The following is a 25,074-nucleotide window of genomic DNA, read 5'->3' on the forward strand; positions in this document are numbered from 1 at the left end:
TAGGTTAGGTTGGGTTAGGTTAGGTTAGGTTAGGTTGGGTTAGGTTAGGTTAGGTTAGGTTAGGTTGGGTTAGGTTAGGTTGGCACAGATCAACATAGCCAAGTAGGTTTATAGAATGTATTTCAACTTCCTAATGTAAGTTGTGCAATGAAACTTGTGTGTTTACGCTCGTTATCTGGTCCAACATGGGCCAGGCCAGCCCAGCCCAGCCCAGCCCAGCCCAGCCCAGCCCAGCCCCCAGGCCAGGCCAGCCCAGCCCCGCCCAGGCCGGCCCAGCCCAGGCCAGGCCAGCCCAGGCCAGCCCAGGCCAACCCAGCCCAGCCCAGCCCAGGCCAGCCCAGCCCAGCCCAGTCCAGCCCAGCCCAGCCCAGGCCAACCCAGCCCAGGCCAGCCCAGGCCAGCCCAGGCCAGGCCAGCCCAGCCCAGGCCAGCCCAGTCCAGCCCAGGCCAGGCCAGCCCAGCCCAGCCCAGCCCAGCCCAGCCCAGGCCAGCCTAGCCCAGCCCAGCCCAGGCCATCCCAGCCCAGGCCAGCCCAGCCCAGCCCAGCCCAGCCCAGCCCAGGCCAGCCCAGCCCAGCCCAGCCTAGCCCAGGCCAGCCCAGCCCAGCCCAGCCCAGTCTAGCCCAGCCCAGGCCAGCCCAGCCCAGGCCAGCCCAGCCCAGGCCAGCCCAGCCCAGCCCAGCCCAGGCTAGCCCAGCCCAGGCCAGCCCAGCCCAGCCCAGCCCAGGCCAGCCCAGGCCAGGCCAGCCCAGGGCAGCCCAGGCCAGGCCAGCCCAGCCCAGCCCAGGCTAGCCCAGCCCAGGCCAGCCCAGCCCAGCCCAGCCCAGGCCAGCCCAGCCCAGGCCAGCCCAGGCCAGCCCAGGCCAGCCCAGGCCAGGCCAGCCCAGCCCAGCCCAGCCCAGGCTAGCCCAGCCCAGGCCAGCCCAGGGCAGCCCAGCCCAGCCCAGGCTAGCCCAGCCCACCCCAGCCTAGCCCAGGCCAGCCCAGGCCAGGCCTTAACCTAGCCCTGTGTTACAAGTGGTGCTATGTTAACAATGTTGTTATGGTCACACGAGAGTGTCGTACGTATGTAAATAGACCAGTTCGTACAACCTTCCCCCACACACACCCACACACACCCACACACACACCCCCACACACACCCACACACACACCCACACACACACCCACACACACCCCCACACACGCCCACCCCCACACACCTTCACACACAACCACGGCTCCCGTAGCTATGTTGTGGGGGGGATGTGGGGGGCTAGGCTAGACTGGGCTAGGTTAGAAGGAGGGTGTGGGGGTGTGTGGGGGTGTGGGGGTGTGTGTGGGGGTGTGGGTAGTCATACCTAAACTTGTGTTTATGCAAGCCCTCGTCCCCCCCCCCCCCCACACACCCCCACACCAACATAGCGACCACGCACACATCTACCGTCTGACCACGACGAATTCCCCACGGAAATAGATGTAATGTCTATTTGCGTACGCGCACACGCGCACGTGTCTGTGTTTATGTTTGTCTGTATGTATGTATGTATATATGTATGTATGTATGTATGTATATGTGTGTGTGTACGTATGTATTTATATGTGTGCGTGTGTATGTATATATGTATGTGTGTGTATGAATGTATGTATGTATATGTATATATGTATATATGTGAGTGTGTTTGGGTGTGTGCATGAATGTATGTATGTATGTATGTATGTATGTAGGTATGTATGTGTGTGTGTATGTATGTATGTATTTATGTGTGTATGTATGTATGTATGTATGTGTCTATGTATGTATGTACGTATGTATGTATGTATGTATGTATGTATGTATGTATGTACCTACATACCTATACACACAGGGAAGTATTCCTCACATATATCTTATGTTTCCCTAAAGTAGTATTTAAGGAAATCTATTTCAAACAAATGTATATCAAAATCTATTTCAAAGAAATGTATATCAAAATCTATTTTGTTTGAGAAGGTAAGGGAAAACATGTTCATACTGTATTCAAAATGGTTCGTCAGGGCATGGCTGGGTGTCGAAATGTTTCGTTCACTACATTCATTTCACACAACATGAACACACATTGTGAAACATGATGTAGCATTATGTTGACTTAAATAATAATAATAATATTATTATTATTATCAAAGATGATTATCATAAAATGTAAATAATTCTTTAGGATGATAATTAAGTAGATAAATGATATAATAATAATTATGATAATAATGATAATGATAATGATAATTATAGTAATGATAATAATAATTATAATAATAATAATGATAATAATAATAATAATAATAATAATAATAATAATAATTATTATTATTATTATTATTATTATTATTATGACATTCGATTAGTTATGAAACATTAATTTAATTACTTAATTTAACAAAATATATTTCACTTAAGTTTGAATTATACAAATACACTGGAATTTAACCCCGTTTGAATAGATGTTTCTTGTATAGAGATTAGCATTGCTGACCATGACTGGGTGTTGAGCGTACGGGTTCGAACCCTGGTTGCGGGGGGAGCAGTCGGCCCACAGTCACTCTAGCTGTTCATCCTTCCCCTTAAGGCACTGGTTGGTAATAAGGTCTACCTGGGTCATTAGAAGCATCGCTACTCAATCACTAGCAATTATGTAGTTAGCAATTAACCAAACGACACAGACCAGGATTGTTAGGGAAAGAAAACCAGGTCAACTATGGGTCATCCTTCAAACCCAATGACCTCTAATTGCCTGTTAGACATGGATGGCTAACGACCCTTCTCATCGTCCTTCCTAATTACCCGTCCTTAATTACCCCCATTCCCGTGACGTCATGCAAATTATACAAGACATATGGATGTATTCCACAGAGAGATGCGTTCCAGCAAGATCTTGTCAGACGAAATTAATAACATCTCGATATGCAGTCTAGCGGGTGACGCGATCATGTGACGCAGCAGGCCCCCTACCCCCCCACCACCGACGCGTCACGCGTCACACACACGTGTGTGTGCGTGTGTGACGGGCGTGGAAAAGGGCCAGTCACGCCTTGGCTTGACGTAGACGTAAATGAAGGCAAGAGTTTACGTTGAGCAAGAGATATTGTTTGTAAACAAAGGTGTACCGTTCCGTGTTCCTCTGAACACTTAAGTAAACAAAGGTGTACCGTTGATGACGTAGTAGATGACGTAGATTATGAGTAGATGACGTAGATTATGAGTAGATGACGTAGATTATGAGTAGATGACGTAGATTATGAGTAGATGACGTAGATTATGAGTAGATCTTCTGGGGAAAAATAACCATTAAACTGGAGGACATTCTTCATAAACACACACACACACACACACACACACACACACACTCATAGAAAATGAGAGACGGGGTTGTTACAGCGTTGCTGTGACATCAGAGTTGTATATATAATACAACCTGGTCTTTAATATGTATGACTTTACGTTGTGATCACGTGTCCTTGTGATATTGTATAACTTTGTGTTGTGATCACGTGTCCTATTTCTATTCTATATTATTATATTCGTTAAACGTCTCAGTGTTAAACGCTGTACATCATCGTTAAATCCAGATGTTCATTGAAATTCGCTGTAGTGGTTTACAGTCCTGTAGTCTCTGTACCAGCCAGCCACCCCGCCACCCTTCCTCCCCACCGTGTCATCCCCCTTCCCCTGGCTGCCAGGCGTGCCAACGGCATCATCTGCAAACAGGTTGAGGATTGTTTGCTTTGTTTGTTTGTTTGTTTGTTGGGTGAATATGTGGTCCCCTTGAGCAAGATGGTTACGTAAGGTCGTGCGGGGTTACGACGGTACGATCGTTAATCATGACGGTACGTGTACCTTGGGGGCACAACGGTACGATACTTTGAGCAGGACGGTACGATACCTTAGGGCGCGACGGTACGATACCTCAACACTGTCCATACACTCGGGTCAACAACACATCTCTCTGACGTCACTAGACAGAGGGGAGGGGGTGGTGGGGGAGGGGGAAGGGGGGGCGGGGTAGAGGTCAGGCCACACCCCAGGTCACACCTTAAAGTACAGAACCCCGTTTAGAACGCGTTGTCTGAATGATCGTACACCTGGCAGGCAGGCCCGCGCGCCCGCCCCGAGAGGCGTCTGGTGGCAGTACGATAATTTCACAGTCATTAAATTTAATGGCAATGCCTATTTGTCTTCAGTTTCATGGACGACCACGTAGCAAATCGCCATTATTATTATTATCATTCTCGTCCGCTTGTTTGCCGTGTACTAAGGTAGTTCCTGAGTATAGCGGTACGACCCTTTGAGTATAGCGGTACGACCCTTTGAGTATGGCGGGACGACCCACGGGTCGAGCACGGCGCTGTGGTCGTAGGGTATTATAATGCCCTTGACCTCTGATAGCTCAGGGGGTAGGCGGGGTAGGGATGGAAGGCCCTTCGTCATCATCTTTAAGGGTCGTTAGTACCTAACTAGTGGCTCCCAGGATATCGTACCTTCGCGCTCAAGAATCGTACCCGAGTCCCTCAAATTGACGTACCGTCTCCTGGCGGAGTAATACACATCCCTGGAGGTGTCTTTGACTCCCTAGTCCCCTCACATCTCACCTCATTTATCACATTATGACGAGAGTTATTAACACGTCAGATCTTTTATTAACGAAATTATTTTCTTTATCATTTAGTATAAATGTTTAACAAGACTGGCGGGAGCCTGGAAGAGCCGCTGAAGCCGGTCTGAATTTATTGATCGGAGGTTGGCGGTGCCCCGGTCCGGGGGAAGTCAAGTGTAAGAGCAACCGGGTTCTTAGGGCGAGTCGCCCATACCACTTACGTGGAAAAAACACTCTTAACATATCTCTCAGTTTCATGATCCCCTGATAATCGCATGACATTCGGGTACTGGACGAAACACTAATGATAGATTAGAAGTTGGGCGGCCGTTAGAGTTAGTTAGAAGTGTGTGCTCTTGAGGGTAAGTGTTAGGTGTTAGGAGTGAGTGGAGTGATGGGTGTTAGGGTGTGATGTAAAGCGGGGTTGGCAGCGCGCCAAGTGGGTGACTGGCCCAGGCGGGCGGCCGGGCGGGCTGGGGGTCGGCCGGCTCAACACACACACACACACACCCTCGCCTGCTTTCTCCTCTCTCGCTCTCTTTCCCTTCCTGCTTGCTTGCCTGCTTTCTCCTCTCGCTCTGTTTCCCTTCCTGCTTGCTTGCTTGCTTTCTCCTCGAACAAGCCTGGTTCTTCGCCTCCCCATCCCAACTTTCCTTCCTTATATGGTTAAGATGGCGGTTCTCTCTCTCTCTCTCTCTCTCTCTCTCTCTCTCTCTCTCTCTCTATCTATCTATCTATCTATCTATCTCCCTCCCTCTCTCTCTCCCTTCATCTCCCATTCCTCTGCACCCCAGCCTGTCCTCTCCCACGACTCTCCCAGGTGTGATAGACCGTTCAAACGACACCCCCCCTTCCCTCCCTCCCTCGAGGGTACGACAACTTGACCCCATTGTGTAAGAAGACTTTACCCCCCTATTGTGTACGACGATTCAATTCTCCGTGTACGACGACTTGATCCCCCCTTGCTGTCGACGGTTGAATTCCGTGTATTACGACGACTTAATCCTTTGTGTACGACGACTTGACCCTTCAGGACGACGACTTAAACCCCCTTGTGTACGATTTCTTAATCCTTTTCATTGTGTACGACAACTTGACCCTTTAAGTACGACAATTTAATCCCGTGAGGATGTGAGACATTAATCCCATGAGGTCGACGACTTACGACTATAATTTAACTAACTCCCCTCGTATAAAACGACTTATGAATAACGACTCAATCACCTACATGAATAAATGATGAGTACCCTCTGAATTCAATGACTTTTTAACTCCTTGAGTACGACGAGGTTTTCAGGAGTCATCGTACGCCAGGCAGGTACATGGCCATACTCCAGGGACCGTCATCGTACTCAGGGATCAGAAGGTGGAACACTTTAAAATGAAATTGGGCGGGAAAATGGTGGAATATTTAAAGAAAAAAAATTGGGTGAGGAGGAGAAAGAAACCATAAAAAATATAGGAATAAAATAATTCTATGAAGTGTTGGCCCACACAACAATTAAAAAAGCTTTTTAGTAAAGGAAAAGCTTAAGAAGGATAAAACAAAAGGCTTTTAAATGACGAATGTAGAAGTGGGATGGTGGAGAAGGAGGCAGCCAATCACGAAGTCGTGATGGAAACAATAGAAGATGGGGGGGAGGGAGGGGGGGGGCTGGAGGGTCACAGAGAACGGCGCGCCGGCCGCTGGTTTCGGGGGGGGGGGGAGGGTGGATGATGAGTGCGTGCCGGCGAGATCTGTCTGCTTATTTTTATTCCCCCATCTACCAGAATCCATGAGAGTGCGTGGAAGTGATGAACAGTTGGTAGGGTCTGTTGTCCAGAGTGCGTGGGGGGTAATACTGTTGCCAAGTCTGTTGTCCAGAGTGCGTGGGGGTGATATTGTTGCCATTGTCTGTTGTCCAGAGTGCGTGAGGGTAATATTGTTGTCACAGTCTGTTGTCCAGAGTGCGTGGGGGTAATATTGTTGCCATAGTGTGTTGTCCAGGGTGCGTGGGGGTAATATTGTTGCCACAGTGTGTTGTCCAGAGTGCGTGGGGGTAATATTGTTGCCACAGTGTGTTGTCCAGAGTGCGTGGGGGTAATATTGTTGCCATAGTGTGTTGTCCAGGGTGCGTGGGGGTAATATTGTTGCCACAGTCTTGTCTAGAGTGCGTGGGGGTAATGTTGCCAGTCTTGTCTAGAGTGCGTGGGGGTAATATTGTTGCCACAATCTGTTATCCAGAGTGCGTGGGGGTGATATTGTTGTCACAGTGTGTTGTCCAGAGTGCGTGGGGGTAATATTGTTGTCACAATCTGTTGTCCAGAGTGCGTGGGGGTAATATTGTTGCCACAATCTGTTGTCCAGAGTGCGTGGGGGTAATATTGTTGCCACAGTGTGTTGTCCAGAGTGCGTGGGGGTAATATTGTTGCCACTGTGTTGTCCAGAGTGCGTGGGGGTAATATTGTTGCCATAGTGTGTTGTCCAGAGTGCGTGGGGGTAATATTGTTGCCACAATCTGTTGTCCAGAGTGCGTGGGGGTAATATTGTTGCCACAATCTGTTGTCCAGAGTGCGTGGGGGTAATATTGTTGCCATAGTGTGTTGTCCAGAGTGCGTGGGGGGTAATATTGTTGTCACAATCTGTTGTCCAGAGTGCGTGGGGGTAATATTGTTGCCAAAGTGTGTTGTCCAGAGTGCGTGGGGGTAATATTGTTGCCAAAGTGTGTTGTCCAGAGTGCGTGGGGGTAATATTGTTGCCACAGTGTGTTGTCCAGAGTGCGTGGGGGTAATATTGTTGCCAAAGTGTGTTGTCCAGAGTGCGTGTGGGGGTAATATTGTTGCCACAGTTTGTTGTCCAGAGTGCGTGGGGGTAATATTGTTGTCACAGTCTGTTGTCCAGAGTGCGTGGGGGTAATATTGTTGCCACAGTGTGTTGTCCAGAGTGCGTGGGGGTAATATTGTTGCCACAGTGTGTTGTCCAGAGTGCGTGGGGGGTTATATTATTGCCACAGTGTGTTGTCCAGAGTGCGTGGGGGGTAATATTGTTGCCACAGTGTGTTGTCCAGAGTGCGTGGGGGTAATATTGTTGCCACAATCTGTTGTCCAGAGTGCGTGGGGGTAATATTGTTGCCACAATCTGTTGTCCAGAGTGCGTGGGGGTAATATTGTTGCCATAGTGTGTTGTCCAGAGTGCGTGGGGGGTAATATTGTTGTCACAATCTGTTGTCCAGAGTGCGTGGGGGTAATATTGTTGCCAAAGTGTGTTGTCCAGAGTGCGTGGGGGTAATATTGTTGCCAAAGTGTGTTGTCCAGAGTGCGTGGGGGTAATATTGTTGCCACAGTGTGTTGTCCAGAGTGCGTGGGGGGTAATATTGTTGCCACAGTGTGTTGTCCAGAGTGCGTGGGGGTAATATTGTTGCCACAGTGTGTTGTCCAGAGTGCGTGGGGAGGAGGAGGGGGGGTTAATATTGTTTGAAGTAAAATAATTGATTACGTCAAGCGTTTTCTATTGAAGTGCTTTCAAATAAAAACATCCAGTTTTCTATTTTGCTTTCACCAGGCACCGCTGTGAGGGCGCTCGACCCCCCACACCCCACACCCCCACACACACCCCACAGCTGTTCCTTTGTGCATGGGGGGGAGGGGGTAACCCCCACCCCTCTCTCTCCCCTTAATAAAGCAACCGGCTGTATCCCAGACTGTATCCCATGTATTGATGGAATACAGTAACCTCCCCCACAAACCCCCCAGGGGTTTGTGGAGGTACTGTATCCACCCCCACAAACCCCTAGGGGATTGTGGGGGGTATTGAACCCACCCCACACCCCCACAAACCCCTAAGGGTTTGTGGGGGGTTGGGGGGTACTGTATTCCTTAGGGAGGCAAAATTTGGCATGCAATATCGTGATACAACAGTTACTGAATTACATTGGCTTGACCAGTTGTCTACGCCAAAGAAAAAATAATGTAATTTTCAAAGGAAATTGATTAATACAACTTAGAAATGTATGATTAATATAATCCACATGAAATACACTTATTGTATCATACAGTATATAGTTTATATCATACAGTATATAGTTTTTATCATACAATATATAGTTTTTTGACCTCTTAAGATGTATAGATACCCTTTACAGATACACGATTCCATTTAAGTAATTAGGTAATTTATCATTAAATGCATAACAAATAAAGGACCAAAAATTTTTTAATTTAAAAATCGATTTTCTTGGATTTAAAATTATTAATCCCATTAAATATAATGTATGTCATCCATGATGGTTTACTAAATGCCATGGTAAACTGCACTACGTGGTTGCCATGGTAAACTACACCAGTGGTTGTTATGGTAAACTGTACCACGTGATGTTATGGTAAACTGTACCACGTGGTTGTCATGGTAAACTACCACGTGGTTGTTATGGTAAACTACACCAAGTGGTTGTTATGGTAAACTGCACCACGTGGTTGTTATGGTAAACTGCACCACGTGGTTGTTATGGTAAACTGCACCACGTGGTTGTCATGGTAAACTGTACCACGTGGTTATTATGGTAAACTACACCAAGTGGTTGTTATGGTAAACTGCACCACGTGGTTGTTATGGTAAACTGTACCACGTTGTTGTCATGGTAAACCACCACGTGGTTGTCATGGTAAACTGTACCATGTGGTTGTTATGGTAAACTGTACCATGTTGTTGTCATGGTAAACTGTACCACGTGGTTGTTATGGTAAACTGTACCACGTGGTTGTTGTGGTAAACTGTACCACGTAGTTGTTATGGTAGACTACCACGTGGTTGTTATGGTAAACTGTACCACGTGGTTGTTATGGTAAACTGTATCATGTGGTTGTTATGGTAAACTGCACCACGTGGTTGCCATGGTAAACTGCACCACGTGGTTGTTATGGTAAACTGCAACACGTGGTTGTTGTGGTAAACTGTACCACGTGGTTGTTATGGTAAACTGCAACACGTGGTTGTCATGGTAAACTGTACCACGTGGTTGTCATGGTAAACTGTACCACGTAGTTGTTATGGTAGACTGTACCACGTGGTTGTTATGGTAGACTGTACCACGTGGTTGTTATGGTAAACTGTATCATGTGGTTGTTATGGTAAACTACACTACGTGGTTGTCATGGTAAACTGTACCACGTGGTTGTTATGGTAAACTGTATCGTGGTTGTTATGGTAAACTGTACCATGTGGTTGTCATGGTAAACCACCACGTGTTATGGTAAACTGTACCACGTGGTTGTCATGGTAAACTGCACCATGTGGTTGTTATGGTAAACTGCACCTTGTGGTTGTTTTGGTAAACTGTACCACGTGGTTGTCATGGTAAACCACCACGTGGTTGTCGTGGTAAACTGTACCACGTGGTTGTTATGGTAAACTGTACCTTGTGGTTGTTATGGTAAACTGTACCTTGTGGTTGTCATGGTAAACTGTACCACGTGGTTGTTATGGTAATTTGCACCACGTGGTTGTCATGGTATACTACACCACGTGGTCGTTATGGTAAACTGCACCACGTGGTTGTGGTAAACCACTACGTGGTTGTCATGGTATACTACACCACGTGGTTGTTATGGTAAACTGCGCCACGTGGTTGTCATGATTAACTACACCACGTGGGGTTGTCATGGTAAACTGCACCACATGAGGTTGTCATGGTAAACTGCACCACGTGGTTGGCATATAGACTAGTTTACCTAATAGCCAGGTAAACTCAATCTCGCTTCCCGTGCTCTAGCGGGAACACCACAGAAAACTGGTCACGTTTGAGGGGTAACGCAAGAGAACTTGCGGTGTCTCTAAACCTTTTTCGTGTTGTCGGTTTTTATTTATTATTTACCTGTGACTGGTGGATCTCTCGGGTGTGGGAATATGTTTGTTAATAAACAATATGTTAATGAAGGTTATGAATATATTAGTTTACTTATAGAATAAAAAAGGAGTGAGAAAAAACGATTAATATTACCCGATCTTGAGTGGCGAACCTATTCATGTGATTACATTTAAAGTCGCTTAATTATATTTCCCACAAAAAAGGACAGAATTTCCTTTAAATGCCTGATTACCTTAGATTATTTTAAAGATTATTTTTTATAATACAAGATCACTAAAGTAACTTGAATTATCTTAGAAATCCGACATTCGTTCAAACATTTGATAATAATAATTTTAGGACATTACTTAAGATATGTTAATCACTCTCCCCCCTCCCCCCCATTCATTTATCTCTGGGGGGAGGGACCGGCCTCAGCCCCCCCCACGTCATGCACACCCCCCCCACGTCATGCACACCCCCCCCCCACGTCATGCACACCCCCCCACGTCATGCACACCCCCCCCCCACGTCATGCACACCCCCCCACGTCATGCACACCCCCCCCACGTCATGCACACCCCCCCACGTCATGCACACCCCCCCACGTCATGCACACCCCCCCACGTCATGCACACCCCCCCACGTCATGCACACCCCCCCACGTCATGCACACCCCCCCCACGTCATGCACACCCCCCCACGTCATGCACACCCCCCCACGTCATGCACACCCCCCCACGTCATGCACACCCCCCCTACGTCATGCATAATTAAGGTCGTGTCTCCCACATGCGATGATGCGTTTATTTGTTAATGAGAGAGAGAGAGAGAGAGAGAGAGAGAGAGAGAGAGAGAGAGAGAGAGAGAGAGAGAGAATGGACCTTAATTACATTAGAAATTTGAGTGGATCTTAATTACTTTAGAAATTTGAGTGGACCTTAATTACATTAGAAATCTGAATGGACCTTAATTACATTAGAAATTTGAATGGACCTTAATTACTTTAGAAATTTGAGTGTACCTTAATTACTTTAGAAATTTGAGCGGACCTTAATTACATTAGAAATTTGAATGTACCTTAATTACATCAGAAATTTGAATGGACCTTAAATACTTTAGAAATTTGAGTGTACCTTAATTACATCAGAAATTTGAATGGACCTTAATTACTTTAGAAATTTGAGTGTACCTTAATTACATCAGAAATTTGAATGGACCTTAATTACTTTAGAAATTTGAGTGTACCTTAATTACATCAGAAATTTGAATGGACCTTAATTACTTTAGAAATTTGAGTGTACCTTAATTACATCAGAAATTTGAATGGACCTTAATTACTTTAGAAATTTGAGTGGACCTTAATTACTTTAGAAATTTGAGTGTACCTTAATTACATCAGAAATTTGAATGGACCTTAATTACTTTAGAAATTTGAGTGGACCTTAATTACTTTAGAAATTTGAGTGTACATTGATTCCTCCTCATTAATGGAATAATGAAATGTGTTTGTTTGTTTGTTTGTTGTCTTAGTGTTTAATGATCAACGTTATAGTCGACTCGGATAACACAAATTGTCAAAGTCAAATGTAACTCTTTGATCTCCTGTCATTGTTTAGATTATTTTGATTTTGATTTTTGCGTGTCAAAACAGCGAAGTGGGTCGTCACTATAGGCAGCGGGTACGACCTTTGAGTGCATCGGGTACGACCTTTGAGTGGAGTGGGTACGACCTTTGAGTGCAGTGGGTACGACCTTTGAGTGCAGTGGGTACGACCTTTGAGTGCAGCGGTACGACCTTTGAGTGCAGCGGGTACGACCTTTGAGTGCAGTGGGTACGACCTTTGAGTGCAGCGGGTACGACCTTTGAGTGCAGCGGGTACGACCTTTGAGTGCAGTGGGTACGACCTTTGAGTGCAGCGGTACGACCCCCTTGAGCACGACGGTGTACGACCCCCTGAGTACGACGGGTACGACTGTTACATGTCTTGGCCCTGTGGCCTTTGACCTGATGCCCTTAGTTAAGAATTAGGTCAAATGCTGACCAGCCATGAGACCCAAGGGTCGTATATACTGCCGTGCTCAAGGGTCGTATATACCGCCGGGCTCAAGGGTCGTATATACCGTCGTGTGCTCAAGGGTCGTATATACCGTTGTGTGCTCAAGGGTCGTATATACCGTCGTGTGTGCTCAAGGGTCGTATATACCGTCGTGTGTGTTCAAGGGTCGTATATACCGTCGTGTGCTCAAGAGTCGTATATACCGTCGTGTGTGCTCAAGGGTCGTATATACCGTCGTGTGTGCTCAAGGGTCGTATATACCGTCGTGTGTGCTCAAGGGTCGTATATACCGTCGTGATCAAGGGTCGTATATACCGTCGTGTGCTCAAGGGTCGTATATACCGTCGTGCTCAAGGGTCGTATATACCGTCGTGTGTGCTCAAGGGTCGTATATACCGTCGTGTGCTCAAGGGTCGTATATACCGTCGTGCTCAAGATGTCGTCCTGTTCAGAAGGTTGTGTCTACAGTGATATTTAAATGTCTTTGTGACCTCTAGTGATATCATGGTAAGAAATTCTGCCCCGCATTGTACCCCGTTTTCTATTACCGCTAGGACTGTGCTAATATAAATTTTTAAGCAAATTTATTATTTATCATAAATTTAGAAAATGTTTAATTTATGACTAGCATTTAATTCACTCTATGGTCTTAGGTTTTTTTTTTTTTTAACTCGTTTATACAATTTTTTAAATGTTAATACAAACTGCTCCATTCACCACATATATACTCCCCAGTAACCCCACGTATATACTCCCCAGTAACCCCACGTATATACTCCCAGTAACCCCACGTATATACTCCCCAGTAACCCCACGTATATACTCCCCAGTAACCCCACATATATATACTCCCCAGTAACCCCACATATATACTCCCCAGTAACCCCACATATATACTCCCAGTAACCCCACGTATATACTCCCCAGTAACCCCACATATATACTCTCCAGTAACCCCACGTATATACTCCCCAGTAACCCCACGTATATACTCCCCAGTAACCCCACATATATATACTCCCCAGTAACCCCACATATATACTCCCCAGTAACCCCACGTATATACTCCCCAGTAACCCCACATATATACTCCCCAGTAACCCCACATATGTACTCCCCAGTAACCCCACGTATATACTCCCCAGTAACCCCACATATATACTTTCCAGTAACCCCACGTATATACTCCCCAGTAACCCCACGTATATACTCCCCAGTAACCCCACATATATACTCCCCAGTAACCCCACATATATACTCCCCAGTAACCCCACATATATATACTCCCCAGTAACCCCACATATATACTCCCCAGTAACCCCACGTATATACTCCCCAGTAACCCCACGTATATACTCCCCAGTAACCCCACATATATACTCTCCAGTAACCCCACGTATATACTCCCCAGTAACCCCACGTATATACTCCCCAGTAACCCCACATATATATACTCCCCAGTAACCCCACATATATACTCCCCAGTAACCCCACGTATATACTCCCCAGTAACCCCACATATATACTCCCCAGTAACCCCACGTATATACTCCCCAGTAACCCCACATATATACTCCCCAGTAACCCCACATATATACTCCCTAGTAACCCCACGTATATACTCCCAGTAACCCCACGTATATACTCCCCAGTAACCCCACGTATATACTCCCAGTAACCCCACGTATATACTCCCCAGTAACCCCACATATATACTCCCCAGTAACCCCACGTATATACTCCCCAGTAACCCCACGTATATACTCCCCAGTAACCCCACGTATATACTCCCAGTAACCCCACGTATATACTCCCCAGTAACCCCACGTATATACTTCCCAGTAACCTCACGTATATACTCCCCAGTAACCTCACCTATATACTCCCCAGTAACCCCACGTATATACTCCCCAGTAACCCCACATATATACTCCCCAGTAAACCCACGTATATATACACCCCAGTAACCCCACGTATATACTCCCTAGTAATCCCACATATATACTCCCCAGTAACCCCACGTATATACTCCCCAGTAACCCCGCGTATATACTCCCCAGTAACCCTACATGAATACTCCCAGTAACCCCACGTATATACTCCCCAGTAACCCCACATATATACTCCCAAGTAACCCTACATATATACTCCCCAGTAACCCCACATGAATATTCCCCAGTAACCACGTATATACTCCCCATTAACCCTACGTATATACTCCCCAGTAACCCCACGTATATACTCCCCAGTAACCCCACGTATATACTCCCCAATAACCCCACATATATACTCCCCAGTAACCCCACATATATACTCCCCAGTAACCCCACATATATACTCCCCAGTAACCCCACATATATACTCCCCAGTAACCCCACCTATATTCTCCCCAGTAACACTCTGTCTCCCCCAACATAAACATTATCATCCCCAGTAACCAGACAGTTTCCTCCCCACTAAACAAATTTCCCCCACCCCCATATTTATCTCCCCAAGTAACCTCACTCACTACCCACATATTCTCCCCACCACCATAATAATCTCCCCAAGTAACCGTACATTCTCCCCTCAGCGCATTCATCTACCACGAAATTCTCCCAAGACGGCAAATATTCCCCCCCCCCACACCCACACAGCCTCCCCTCCCCTAGACAATCACCCACGTCTAAATAACCTCCCCGATGGTGACGAAGGAGGCTCCAACCTCCCTCCTCCCACTTGGCCGCCGCCATCTTTAAAGCATCCGTTCATTCTCAAATCAATTTCTCTCAAGCAATTTTTTTTCTCCCTTTACGTCCTTAGGTTAACATTATCTTTAAAGTTGAATTTATCAGGTTAAAAATAATCCCTCGATTATCCATCCGGGGGAACAAAAAAAGTCTTTAAACGAGAGAAAAAAGATAAAGTTTACTTTAAAAAGAAAATATGAAGATCTTTGGCGCCATTTAGTTGCCAAGAAATGGCCAACGGTTCATTACGCCGGCCATTTTTCCCTTCGTCAACGATGTTAATTAACCCGGGAGAACTCATTAACCATAATGTCCAACCAGGCAACAGTTCAACCTTTGACATTACGAGAGCCAGCCTCAACCAGGACACAGAAATAAAATGCTGGAAAAACAAGTCCCCGGCGGCGTCTGCAAATGTCACCGTTCGACATTTGATGGCGCGTGAAATACATTGTGTTTACGTCTTTATTCCCATAATTTCTCGTAGTTTTAATATCTTCCTTTAATAATTATATAATTAATTATCTAACTATCAATATTGAGGTTATAATCTTCTAGTTTGTTTGTGTCTAGAAAATGACTATTTTTTTTTTTTGAGATACGAATGCGCTACCTTGCTAACGCGGGGGACAGCGACAAAGCAAAATAAATAAATAGATAAATAGATAAATGAATAACGAATGTAATATAATTATGTTTTCAACATGTCCTCGACTTAGGTGTAGTGGGGTATACTGTGTCCTGTGGTCTCCAGATAGATGGACGAGATAGATGGATTATTTTTTTCTTGTAGGCCAGGTAGATGGACGAGATAGATGGATTATTTTTTTTCGTAGGCCAGATAGATGGACGAGATAGATGGATTACTTTTTTGTAGGCCAGATAGATGGACGATAGATAGATTACTTTTTTTTGTAGGCCAGATAGATGGACGAGATAGATGGATTACTTTTTTTGTAGGCCAGATAGATGGACTAGATAGATGGATAACTTTTCTAGTATAAGTAAGTTCCTGTTTTAAGTAACCATCTGGCGAGGTCTCTCCCATGATGCACCAGCTGAGTACACTGCTTGAGTGTCCTCCCCCACCCACAACCCACCCACCCACCCACCACCCACCCACAACCCACCCACCTACAAACCACCCACCTTCCTGACGCAGGTGTCTCTTCCCTGGCGCGCCCTGTAGCGCCCAGAAAGCTAGCCACGTCCACTGGGCGGTAAACACCCCTCCCGCTGGTATATATATATATATATATATATGTATATATATATATATATATATATATATATATATATATATATATATATATATATATATGGCTGGTGTGCACGTTCCCCTTAAAGTGGGAAGGGCAACACGGCTGATCAATGAGAGAAAGAGAGAGAGAGAGAGAGAGAGAGAGAGAGAGAGAGAGAGAGAGAGAGAGAGAGAGAGAGAGAGAGAGAGGGGACCCACCGACCCCACCCACCCAGGGTCCCTCAGGGACATGATGATGATGGCACAAATGGGATGGGTTTCTTTGGGGGGGGAGAGAGGGTGTGGGGGGGTGTCTGTGGGTGGCGTTTACTACTCCCCTCCCCCCTCCTTCCCCCTCCCTTCCCTCCGTCTGTGGGAGGGAAGGGAGGGAGTGGAGGAGGGGAAGGGGGTTGGTACCTTACTTGGAACGAGGCTGGCGAAGGGGGGGGGGAAGAGTAGAGGAGGGGGGGTGTGGGGTTGGGTGGGGGGGTACACACGCCAGGCAAGTCATGTACCTCACAGTTGCCGGAGGTGCCATACCCCCCCCTCCCTCCCTCCCTCCTACCTCCCCTCTACCTACACCTTGGCCCCCCTACCCCTCACCTACACCTTGGCCCCCTCCTACCCCCACCTACACCTTGGCCCCCTCCTACCCCCCACCTACACCTTGGCCCCCATCCTCCTACACCCAACCTACACCTTGGCGCCCCCCTCCTCCTACCCCACCACCTACACCTTGGCCCCCTACCTCCCCTCACCTACACCTTGGCCCCCTACCTCCCCTCACCTACACCTTGGCCCCCCTCCCACCACCTACCCCTTGGCCCTCATTTTCCCCTCCTTCTCCTCCCCCTCTTTTCCTATAGAGGGAGCAGTAGGTTGGGGAGGGGGAGACATGAACACCCACCCCCCACCCACCTGCTCAACACCCCCCGCCCCCCCTTCCCTCCTCGCTAGCCCGGTCATCTCCAAAACTCCCATGACGTCACTCCTCCCAAATCACCCTCCCCCTCCCCCCTCCTCCCCTCGTAGCTCGTGTGACAACCTTCTCCTCTCCATCCCCCCCTCCTTCCCCCTCCCCCCCTCCCTGCCCTCTCACCACCCAGCAAGGGTTGCCAACACCCTCCACCAGGAACCTTCACCTTTCCCTCGCCGCCACCACCCAGTAAGGGTTGTCAACACCCTCCATTAGGAACCATCCTCCCCCCCCCCACACAACCACCACCACCCAGTAAGGGTTGTCAACACCCTCCATTAGGAACCCCCTCCCTCCCCCTACAACCACCACCACCCAGCAAGTGTTGTCAACACCCTCCATTAGGAACCATCCTCCCCCCCTACAACCACCACCACCCAGCAAGTGTTGTCAACACCCTCCATTAGGAACCATCCTCCCCCCCTACAACCACCACCACCCAGCAAGTGTTGTCAACACCCTCCATTAGGAACCATCCTCCCCTCCTACAACCACCACCACCCAGCAAGTGTTGTCAACACCCTCCATTAGGATCCACCCCCCACAACCACCACCACCCTGCAAGTGTTGTCAACACCCTCCATTAGGAACCCCCCCCCCCAACCACCACCCTGCAAGTGTTGTCAGGACCGTCCATTAGGAAACCCCACCACCACCACCACCCAGCAAGGGTTGTCAGCATCCCCTCCCCAGGAAGGAACCTCCCCACCACCACCCAAAAAGGGTTACCAACACCCTTAAGGAAGAAACCTCACCTCTCCACTGTCACCACCCATTAAGGCTTACCAACACCTTCAAACACGGGCCTCTCCCCACCAAGCAAGAGTTGCCAACGTCTTCAAGTAGCCACTTCCCACCGCCCAGCAAGGGTTGCCAATACCCTCACACGGAGTCATCGTAACCCAACAAGGGTTGACAATACCCTCAAGCACGAAATCGTTCCACCCAGTAAGGGTTGCCAGCTTCCTCAGACAGTCACCAACACACAAGGAAAAAAAAAATTACCTCTCCACCCAGCAATGGTTGTCAACTCTACAAGTCACCTCCTACCACCCAGAAAGGGGTGCTAACACTCACGGTGAGACCTTCCCCACCACCCAGCAATGGTTGCTAATGACCTAAAGGCAGAGTCAACCCCCCCCCCCGCCCTCGCCACCCAATAAGACTTGCCAACAGCCTTAATCAGGTAGCCAGGATTGCTAATATTATCAAGTTGGGAACCTCACAGCCACCTGATTAGTGTTGCCAATGTTATTAAGACTTCCCACCGCCCAGTAAGGGTTGCTAATATCCTCAGGGAGGAGACCCCCCTACGACTCGGCAAGGGTTGCCAACACCATCGAGCAGTATGAACCCCTACCACCCAAGAAGGGTTGCCAACACCATCGAGCAGTATGAACCCCTACCACCCATGAAGGGTTGCCAACACCATCGAGCAGTGTGAACCCCTACCACCCAAGAAGGGTTGCCAACACCATCGAGCAGTGTGAACCCCTACCACCCAGGAAGGGTTGCCAACACCATCGAGCAGTATGAACCCCTACCACCCAAGAAGGGTTGCCAACACCATCGAGCAGTGTGCACCCCTACCACCCAGGAAGGGTTGCCAACACCATCGAGCAGTGTGAACCCCTACCACCCAAGAAGGGTTGCCAACACCATCGAGCAGTGTGCACCCCTACCACCCAGGAAGGGTTGCCAACACCATCGAGCAGTGTGCACCCCTACCACCCAGAAGGGTTGCCAACACCATCGAGCAGTGTGCACCCCTACCACCCAGGAAGGGTTGCCAACACCATCGAGCAGTGTGAACCCCTACCACCCAAGAAGGGTTGCCCAACACCATCGAGCAGTGTGAACCCCTACCACCCAAGAAGGGTTGCCAACACCATCGAGCAGTGTGAACCCCTACCACCCAGGAAGGGTTGCCAACACTATGGAGCAGTGTGAACCCCTACCACCCAGGAAGGGTTGCCAACACCATCGAGCAGTATGAACCCCTACCACCCAAGAAGGGTTGCCAACACCATCGAGCAGTATGAACCCCTACCACCCAGGAAGGGTTGCCAACACCATCGAGCAGTATGAACCCCTACCACCCAAGAAGGGTTGCCAACACCATCGAGCAGTATGAACCCCTACCACCCAGGAAGGGTTGCCAACACCATCGAGCAGTATGAACCCCTACCACCCTGGAAGGGTTGCCAACACCATCAAACAAATGTGACCAACACCATGTAGACTCGCCTACCCCAGCAAGGGTTGCCAGTGGCGTCTTGCAGAATCATCCCACCCACCCAGCAGGTGTTACCAACACCCTCAAGATGAACCCATCGGCTAGCAAGTTACCAAAACCTTCAAGCAGGGAACCCTCCATCCAGAGAGGGTTGCCAACAACCTCAAGCAAGGAACCTCTCCACCACCCATCACTAGTTGCCAACAACCCCAAATAAGGAACCTCTCCACCACCCATCACTAGTTGCCAACAACTCCAAATAAGGAACCTCTCCACCACCCATCACTAGTTGCCAACAACTCCAAATAAGGAACCTCTCCACCACCCATCACTAGTTGCCAACAACCTCAAATAAGGAACCTCCCCAGCCAGCAAGGGTTGCCAATATTCTCAATCAGGGAATCTCCTCACCACCCAGCAAGGGTTGCCAACACCCTGAAGATGACTATTTCCACCCCCATCCCCAGGAAATAGGGTTGCCAACACCCTCACGCACGGAACCTCTATACCACCCAGCAAGGGTTGCCATCACCTTTAAGCATTGTCACCCAGCAAGGGTTCCCAACACCCTCATGCAAAGTTAATCACCACCCCACCCAGCAAGTGCTGCCAACACCCTCACGTAGAGTCACTCTCCACCCCACCCAGCAAGTGCTGCCAACACCCTCAGGTAGAGTCACTCTCCACCCCACCCAGCAAGGGGTGTCAACACTCAAGTAGAGTCACCTAAACCAACACGTGGTTTCTACATTTTCAAGCAAAGTTACCATAGAATACCCCACCCAGCAAGTGTTGCCAACACTCAAGTAAAGTCACCCTTTACCCCACCCAGTAAAGGCTGCCAACACCCACAAACAAAGTCACCCACATCCCCACCCAGTAAGTGTTGCCAAAACCCTCAAGCAAAGTCACCCACATCCCCACCCAGTAAGTGTTGCCAAAACCCTCAAGCAAAGTCACCCACATTTCCACCCAGTAGGCGTTGCAAGTCACCTACAACCCCATCCAGCAAGGGTTGCCAACCCCCACATGCAGAATCACGCCTCACCCCACCCAGCAAGGGTTGCCAGCAACCACAAGCAAAATCACACCCCACCCCACCCAGTAAGGGTTGCAAACACTATCAATGCAAATCACTCACCACCCCACCCAGCAAGCGTTGCCAATACTGTCAAGCTAAATCACCCACCACCCCACCCAGCAAGCGTTACCAACACTGTCAAGCAAAACCTCCACCCAGCAAGGGTTGCCAACACCATCAATACAAGTCACGCACCACACCACCCAGCAAGCGCTGCCAACACTGTCAAGCAGATTTCACTGACAAACCCACCCAACAAGCGTTGCCAACACTCAAGCACCATCACCCACCACCCCCACCCAACAAGCGTTGCCAACACTCAAGCACCATCACCCACCACCCCCACCCAACAAGCGTTGCCAACACTCAAGCACCATCACCCACCACCCCCACCCAACAAGCGTTGCCAACACTCAAGCACAATCACCCACAACCCCCACCCAACAAGCGTTGCCAACACTGTCACGCAAAACTCTTCCACAACCCCTCCCAGCAAGGGTTGCCAACACCATTAGTGCAAGTCATTCACCACCCCACCCAGGAAGGGTTGCCAACACACACAATAACACCAAGTATGGAAGTCATTAATGTTGTTCGTCATATTTAGTGAGGAACATGTGTGTTCTTGTGAACACAGGAGTATGTACACAACAGCAGTGTGACCCCCCCCCCCCCCCCAGGAGGGCCTGTCCTCGCCTCCATAAGGAGAAGACACGGAAAGAAAACGGGAGTGTCAACTATGGATTCCACCCGTGACTGAAGTAAATGTGAATGTGTCTCACTCCGGCCAGCTGACCTGACCTTCAGGTGGTCCTGGAAGGTCACATGGACCACTAGAGGGCCATGTGACCTTCCTAGGTCACTCAGGAAAGGTCATATGAGACTATCTCTGCAGGGAGATCAAAGCAGAAACTTACATATATATATATGTATTCTTTCCACATATTGTATTAAAACTGTTATTAGTGTGTTAGCTGAGAGAGCGGGTGGATTTTGGCCCGTGTGTGTGTGTGTGTGTGTGTGAATGCGTTCGTTCGTACATTCTTAGTGTGTATAAGTGGTCCTATGTATGTATGTATGTATGTATGTGTGTGTGTGTGTGTGTGTGTGTGTGTGTGCATCGTCTCGTGTGTACGTTTCTTGTGTGTATGTGTGTGTGTGTGTGTGTGCATGTGCGTGTTCACACTGCCACACCCTCCACACACACACACACACACACACACACACACACACACACACACACACTTTTTCACCACGCCTCCTTGTGGCACAGACACACACACACACACCCTAGGCATGGAAGTTACTAGAAGCCAAGCAGAAAGACACAAGACTTACCTCATCATGGCTTGGCATTCTTGAAACCCCAGTACAGCGTACCACAGACTAAACATGGCTCCTGCAGTACACCCACACACACACACACAAACACTCGAGAAGACAGAGACAGCGAGGGGGTAGGTCAAGACAGCTCAGCTCACGGTGTTTAGATATCACAGAGGCACGCACGCACGCACGCACGGACGCGTTAAGGGCGGAGAAAAGGGGGGGACTGTGTGTGTGTGTGTGCGCGTGGAGGGCGACCACTGCTCCTACAGAAATGGTGGCGAGAATAGGCAACCCCGCGCGCGCGCCAGGCCGCTCCAGTGCTACCAACCTCTCCGGTCTGGCCACCCCTTCCACGGAGCCTCCCACGCCGGTAATGACTTTCCCTTTATTAAGGCCTCTTGTATTTAATCTAATCACTATCTTGTCCTTAATTGGCGTCTTATTTATTTCACAACTCGTAGGGTTGTATGTTGTGTTTCAAAAAGGGTTGTGGGAATTATGGGGAGGAAGTTATTAACGCGGTGGAGTTCAGCCGGGAAAAAAATCAATTTTGGTAACAGTGCGGTGGTCCTCCTCCCGGCCAGCCGCCATAGAAAACGGAGAATATTATGGTATACTAAAGAAACCGGAGACATATATATGTCCTCTACATTTCATTCATTTCTCATTCATTTTCCCCGCCTTGATTCTTATAACTAACCATCATTAATACGTTCTCATCAGCTTAACGACAGCGGCTCGGGCCGTTAAATGAGATGAACTACCTTTGAATGTGATTAGAAACGGGTTGTGTACAGGTACACGACCGTGTTACCATGGCCGCTGTGTTTAATGGCCATACAGCCGTGCACACGTGGGTGTGGGGGGAACGAGGTGGTTTGGGATCAGGTTCAGCCACAAACCTGTTCGGCAGCCATGATGCCTCCCCCCACCACAACCTCCTCCCCTCCCTCCACCTCCACCACCTTCCCCCCACACAACCACCCACCATGACAACCCACGCCCTATATAAACATGACAACATTAAACCAACCACCCCCCCATGCAACACCACACACCCCCCCATGCAACACCACACACCCCCCATGCAACACCACCCCCCCATGCAAACACCAACCCCCCATGCAATTGCGACCAGGGAACATATATATATATATATATATATATATATATATATATATATATATATATATATATATATATATATTACCAAACCTGAAGAAAAAAATATATATTTTGTATCTATTTAAATATACTTGTATCTTTATTTAGTACCAGGTTTGTGGCAGATGGATAGAAATATATGTGTGAACTTAAATATATAATGTGACACAGTTAAAGATATGCCAAGGTCAGAAATGATTTTAAGATATTAAGTTAATTATTTTATGACAGTGGATTACATGTGTATAATAGAATTCATCATTTTTTTTATCTTATATTGCAAACCTACTTTTCAATACGTATTTAAATATAAACGAAATCTTAAAAAAAAAATCTTAGAAATATATATATATTTTGTGATATCCACTAGATAAAAAAAGATAATTTGTGAAAAATATAATTATCGAATTGTTTCATAATTATTTCCACCAATTACAAGATTACCTTAGATATATATATATAAAAATAACCCCATAACACTTTTACGAAGCATAATTATTTAATTATTTTTTTTTAAAAGGCTTCGTATATAAAGTTCCAACAGAAAAGTATATCGTTTAGAGATAAATAAATAAATAAATGAAGTAAATATAAACCACCAAAGCCTACCTCTCCAAGGCCAGCCAACTGGATCTTCACTTCTAAGTTTAAAGTGAAAGCAGAAAAATATAATGAATATATTATGCTCCTCCTGGGGCCCACTGCTTGCATATATATAGTCCTATATCTGATGCTAGATGCGATATACCTTATATTATACTAATGACTTCCATTAAGAGGTCTATGTATGTCTTATAAGGTTAAAGACATCACATTAAGCGTGTCCAGGTCAGACATAATTAGGTGTGTAGCCATATTTGTTTTTTGAGGCCAGACATTGTATTAGGCTCCCTGACGGGCCCATCCCTCCCTTTCCCAGACCTGTAATGCGCCTTCAAACCCGTCACCCATTTAGTATTTCCAAGATCATGTGTTAAATGGTTCAAGATATTGCTCCAGACCCATTTATTCCCACCCATTGAACGTTCTGGAAGGGTGGGAAATGGAAATTTCCACAGGAGAAGGCAATAGGCAAGTCCCCCATAGAAACGCCTACTCCGTTTTCACTAAGAGTGAAGTTTGCGACCGTTTTCTTTCTCTTGGACCAAACATGCCTGACAGCCTTGCCAAATCACATGATTGCGACTTTTCCGGCGGTAAAAATAAGTCGGAAAACCATTTTCCCACAAATGTAATTTTCCCCCAGATAAAATATAACTAATACAATTGTTGATGCTATTGACGGCTCTCATATTAATGCATTTATTTATATCTATCTCTCCTACGCAGTTGATTTTCTAAAGCCGATTTCAGTCGATTTTTTATTTTTAATTTTTCTTTGTCTTTGTTGACTATAGAATTTGCTTCTGTGTGACACAGACGAAAGTTACCCTCTCCCCCCATACAATATTCATGATATGACCTGTGCTAATCATGGCACCCCCCAGAGAACACACACCCCCCCTCCACTCAGGGTCTGATATATATATATATATATATATATATATATATATATATATATATATATATATATATATATATATATATATATATATGGGTCAATATTATTTTTTGGTCAGAGGAATTTGTCCCGTGCGTTTTGCAGGACACTAGACCCGTGATGGGGGCACATAATACAGTAGGACTATCCTTAACTAACCTTACCTAGCCTAGCCAAACATGACCTCATCTAGCCTAACCTCACTTACCTTACCTAACCTAACCTAACCTTATCTTACCTTACCTAGCCTATCCTATCCTTACCTAACTTTACCTTCTTTACCTAGCCTAG

The 25,074-nt window shown here is 47.3% G+C and overlaps 1 protein-coding gene across 1 annotated transcript in view; it reads right to left on the reverse strand.

Annotated features, from left to right (window-relative positions):
• The window catches only part of LOC139761380 (arginine kinase), a 117,504-nt gene extending 95,163 nt beyond the window's left edge, over positions 1 to 22,341 (reverse strand). The window contains exon 1 of the mRNA XM_071685507.1: positions 22,089 to 22,341. Within this exon, the coding sequence (XP_071541608.1) occupies positions 22,089 to 22,144 (56 nt within the window). The 5' untranslated portion in view covers positions 22,145 to 22,341. The remainder of the gene's footprint in view (positions 1 to 22,088) is intronic.
• Positions 22,342 to 25,074: the final 2,733 nt, after the last annotated feature.

The sequence above is a fragment of the Panulirus ornatus genome, chromosome 40 (assembly GCF_036320965.1).
Source record: "Panulirus ornatus isolate Po-2019 chromosome 40, ASM3632096v1, whole genome shotgun sequence".
In the NCBI taxonomy this organism is placed as follows: Eukaryota; Metazoa; Arthropoda; class Malacostraca; order Decapoda; family Palinuridae; genus Panulirus; species Panulirus ornatus.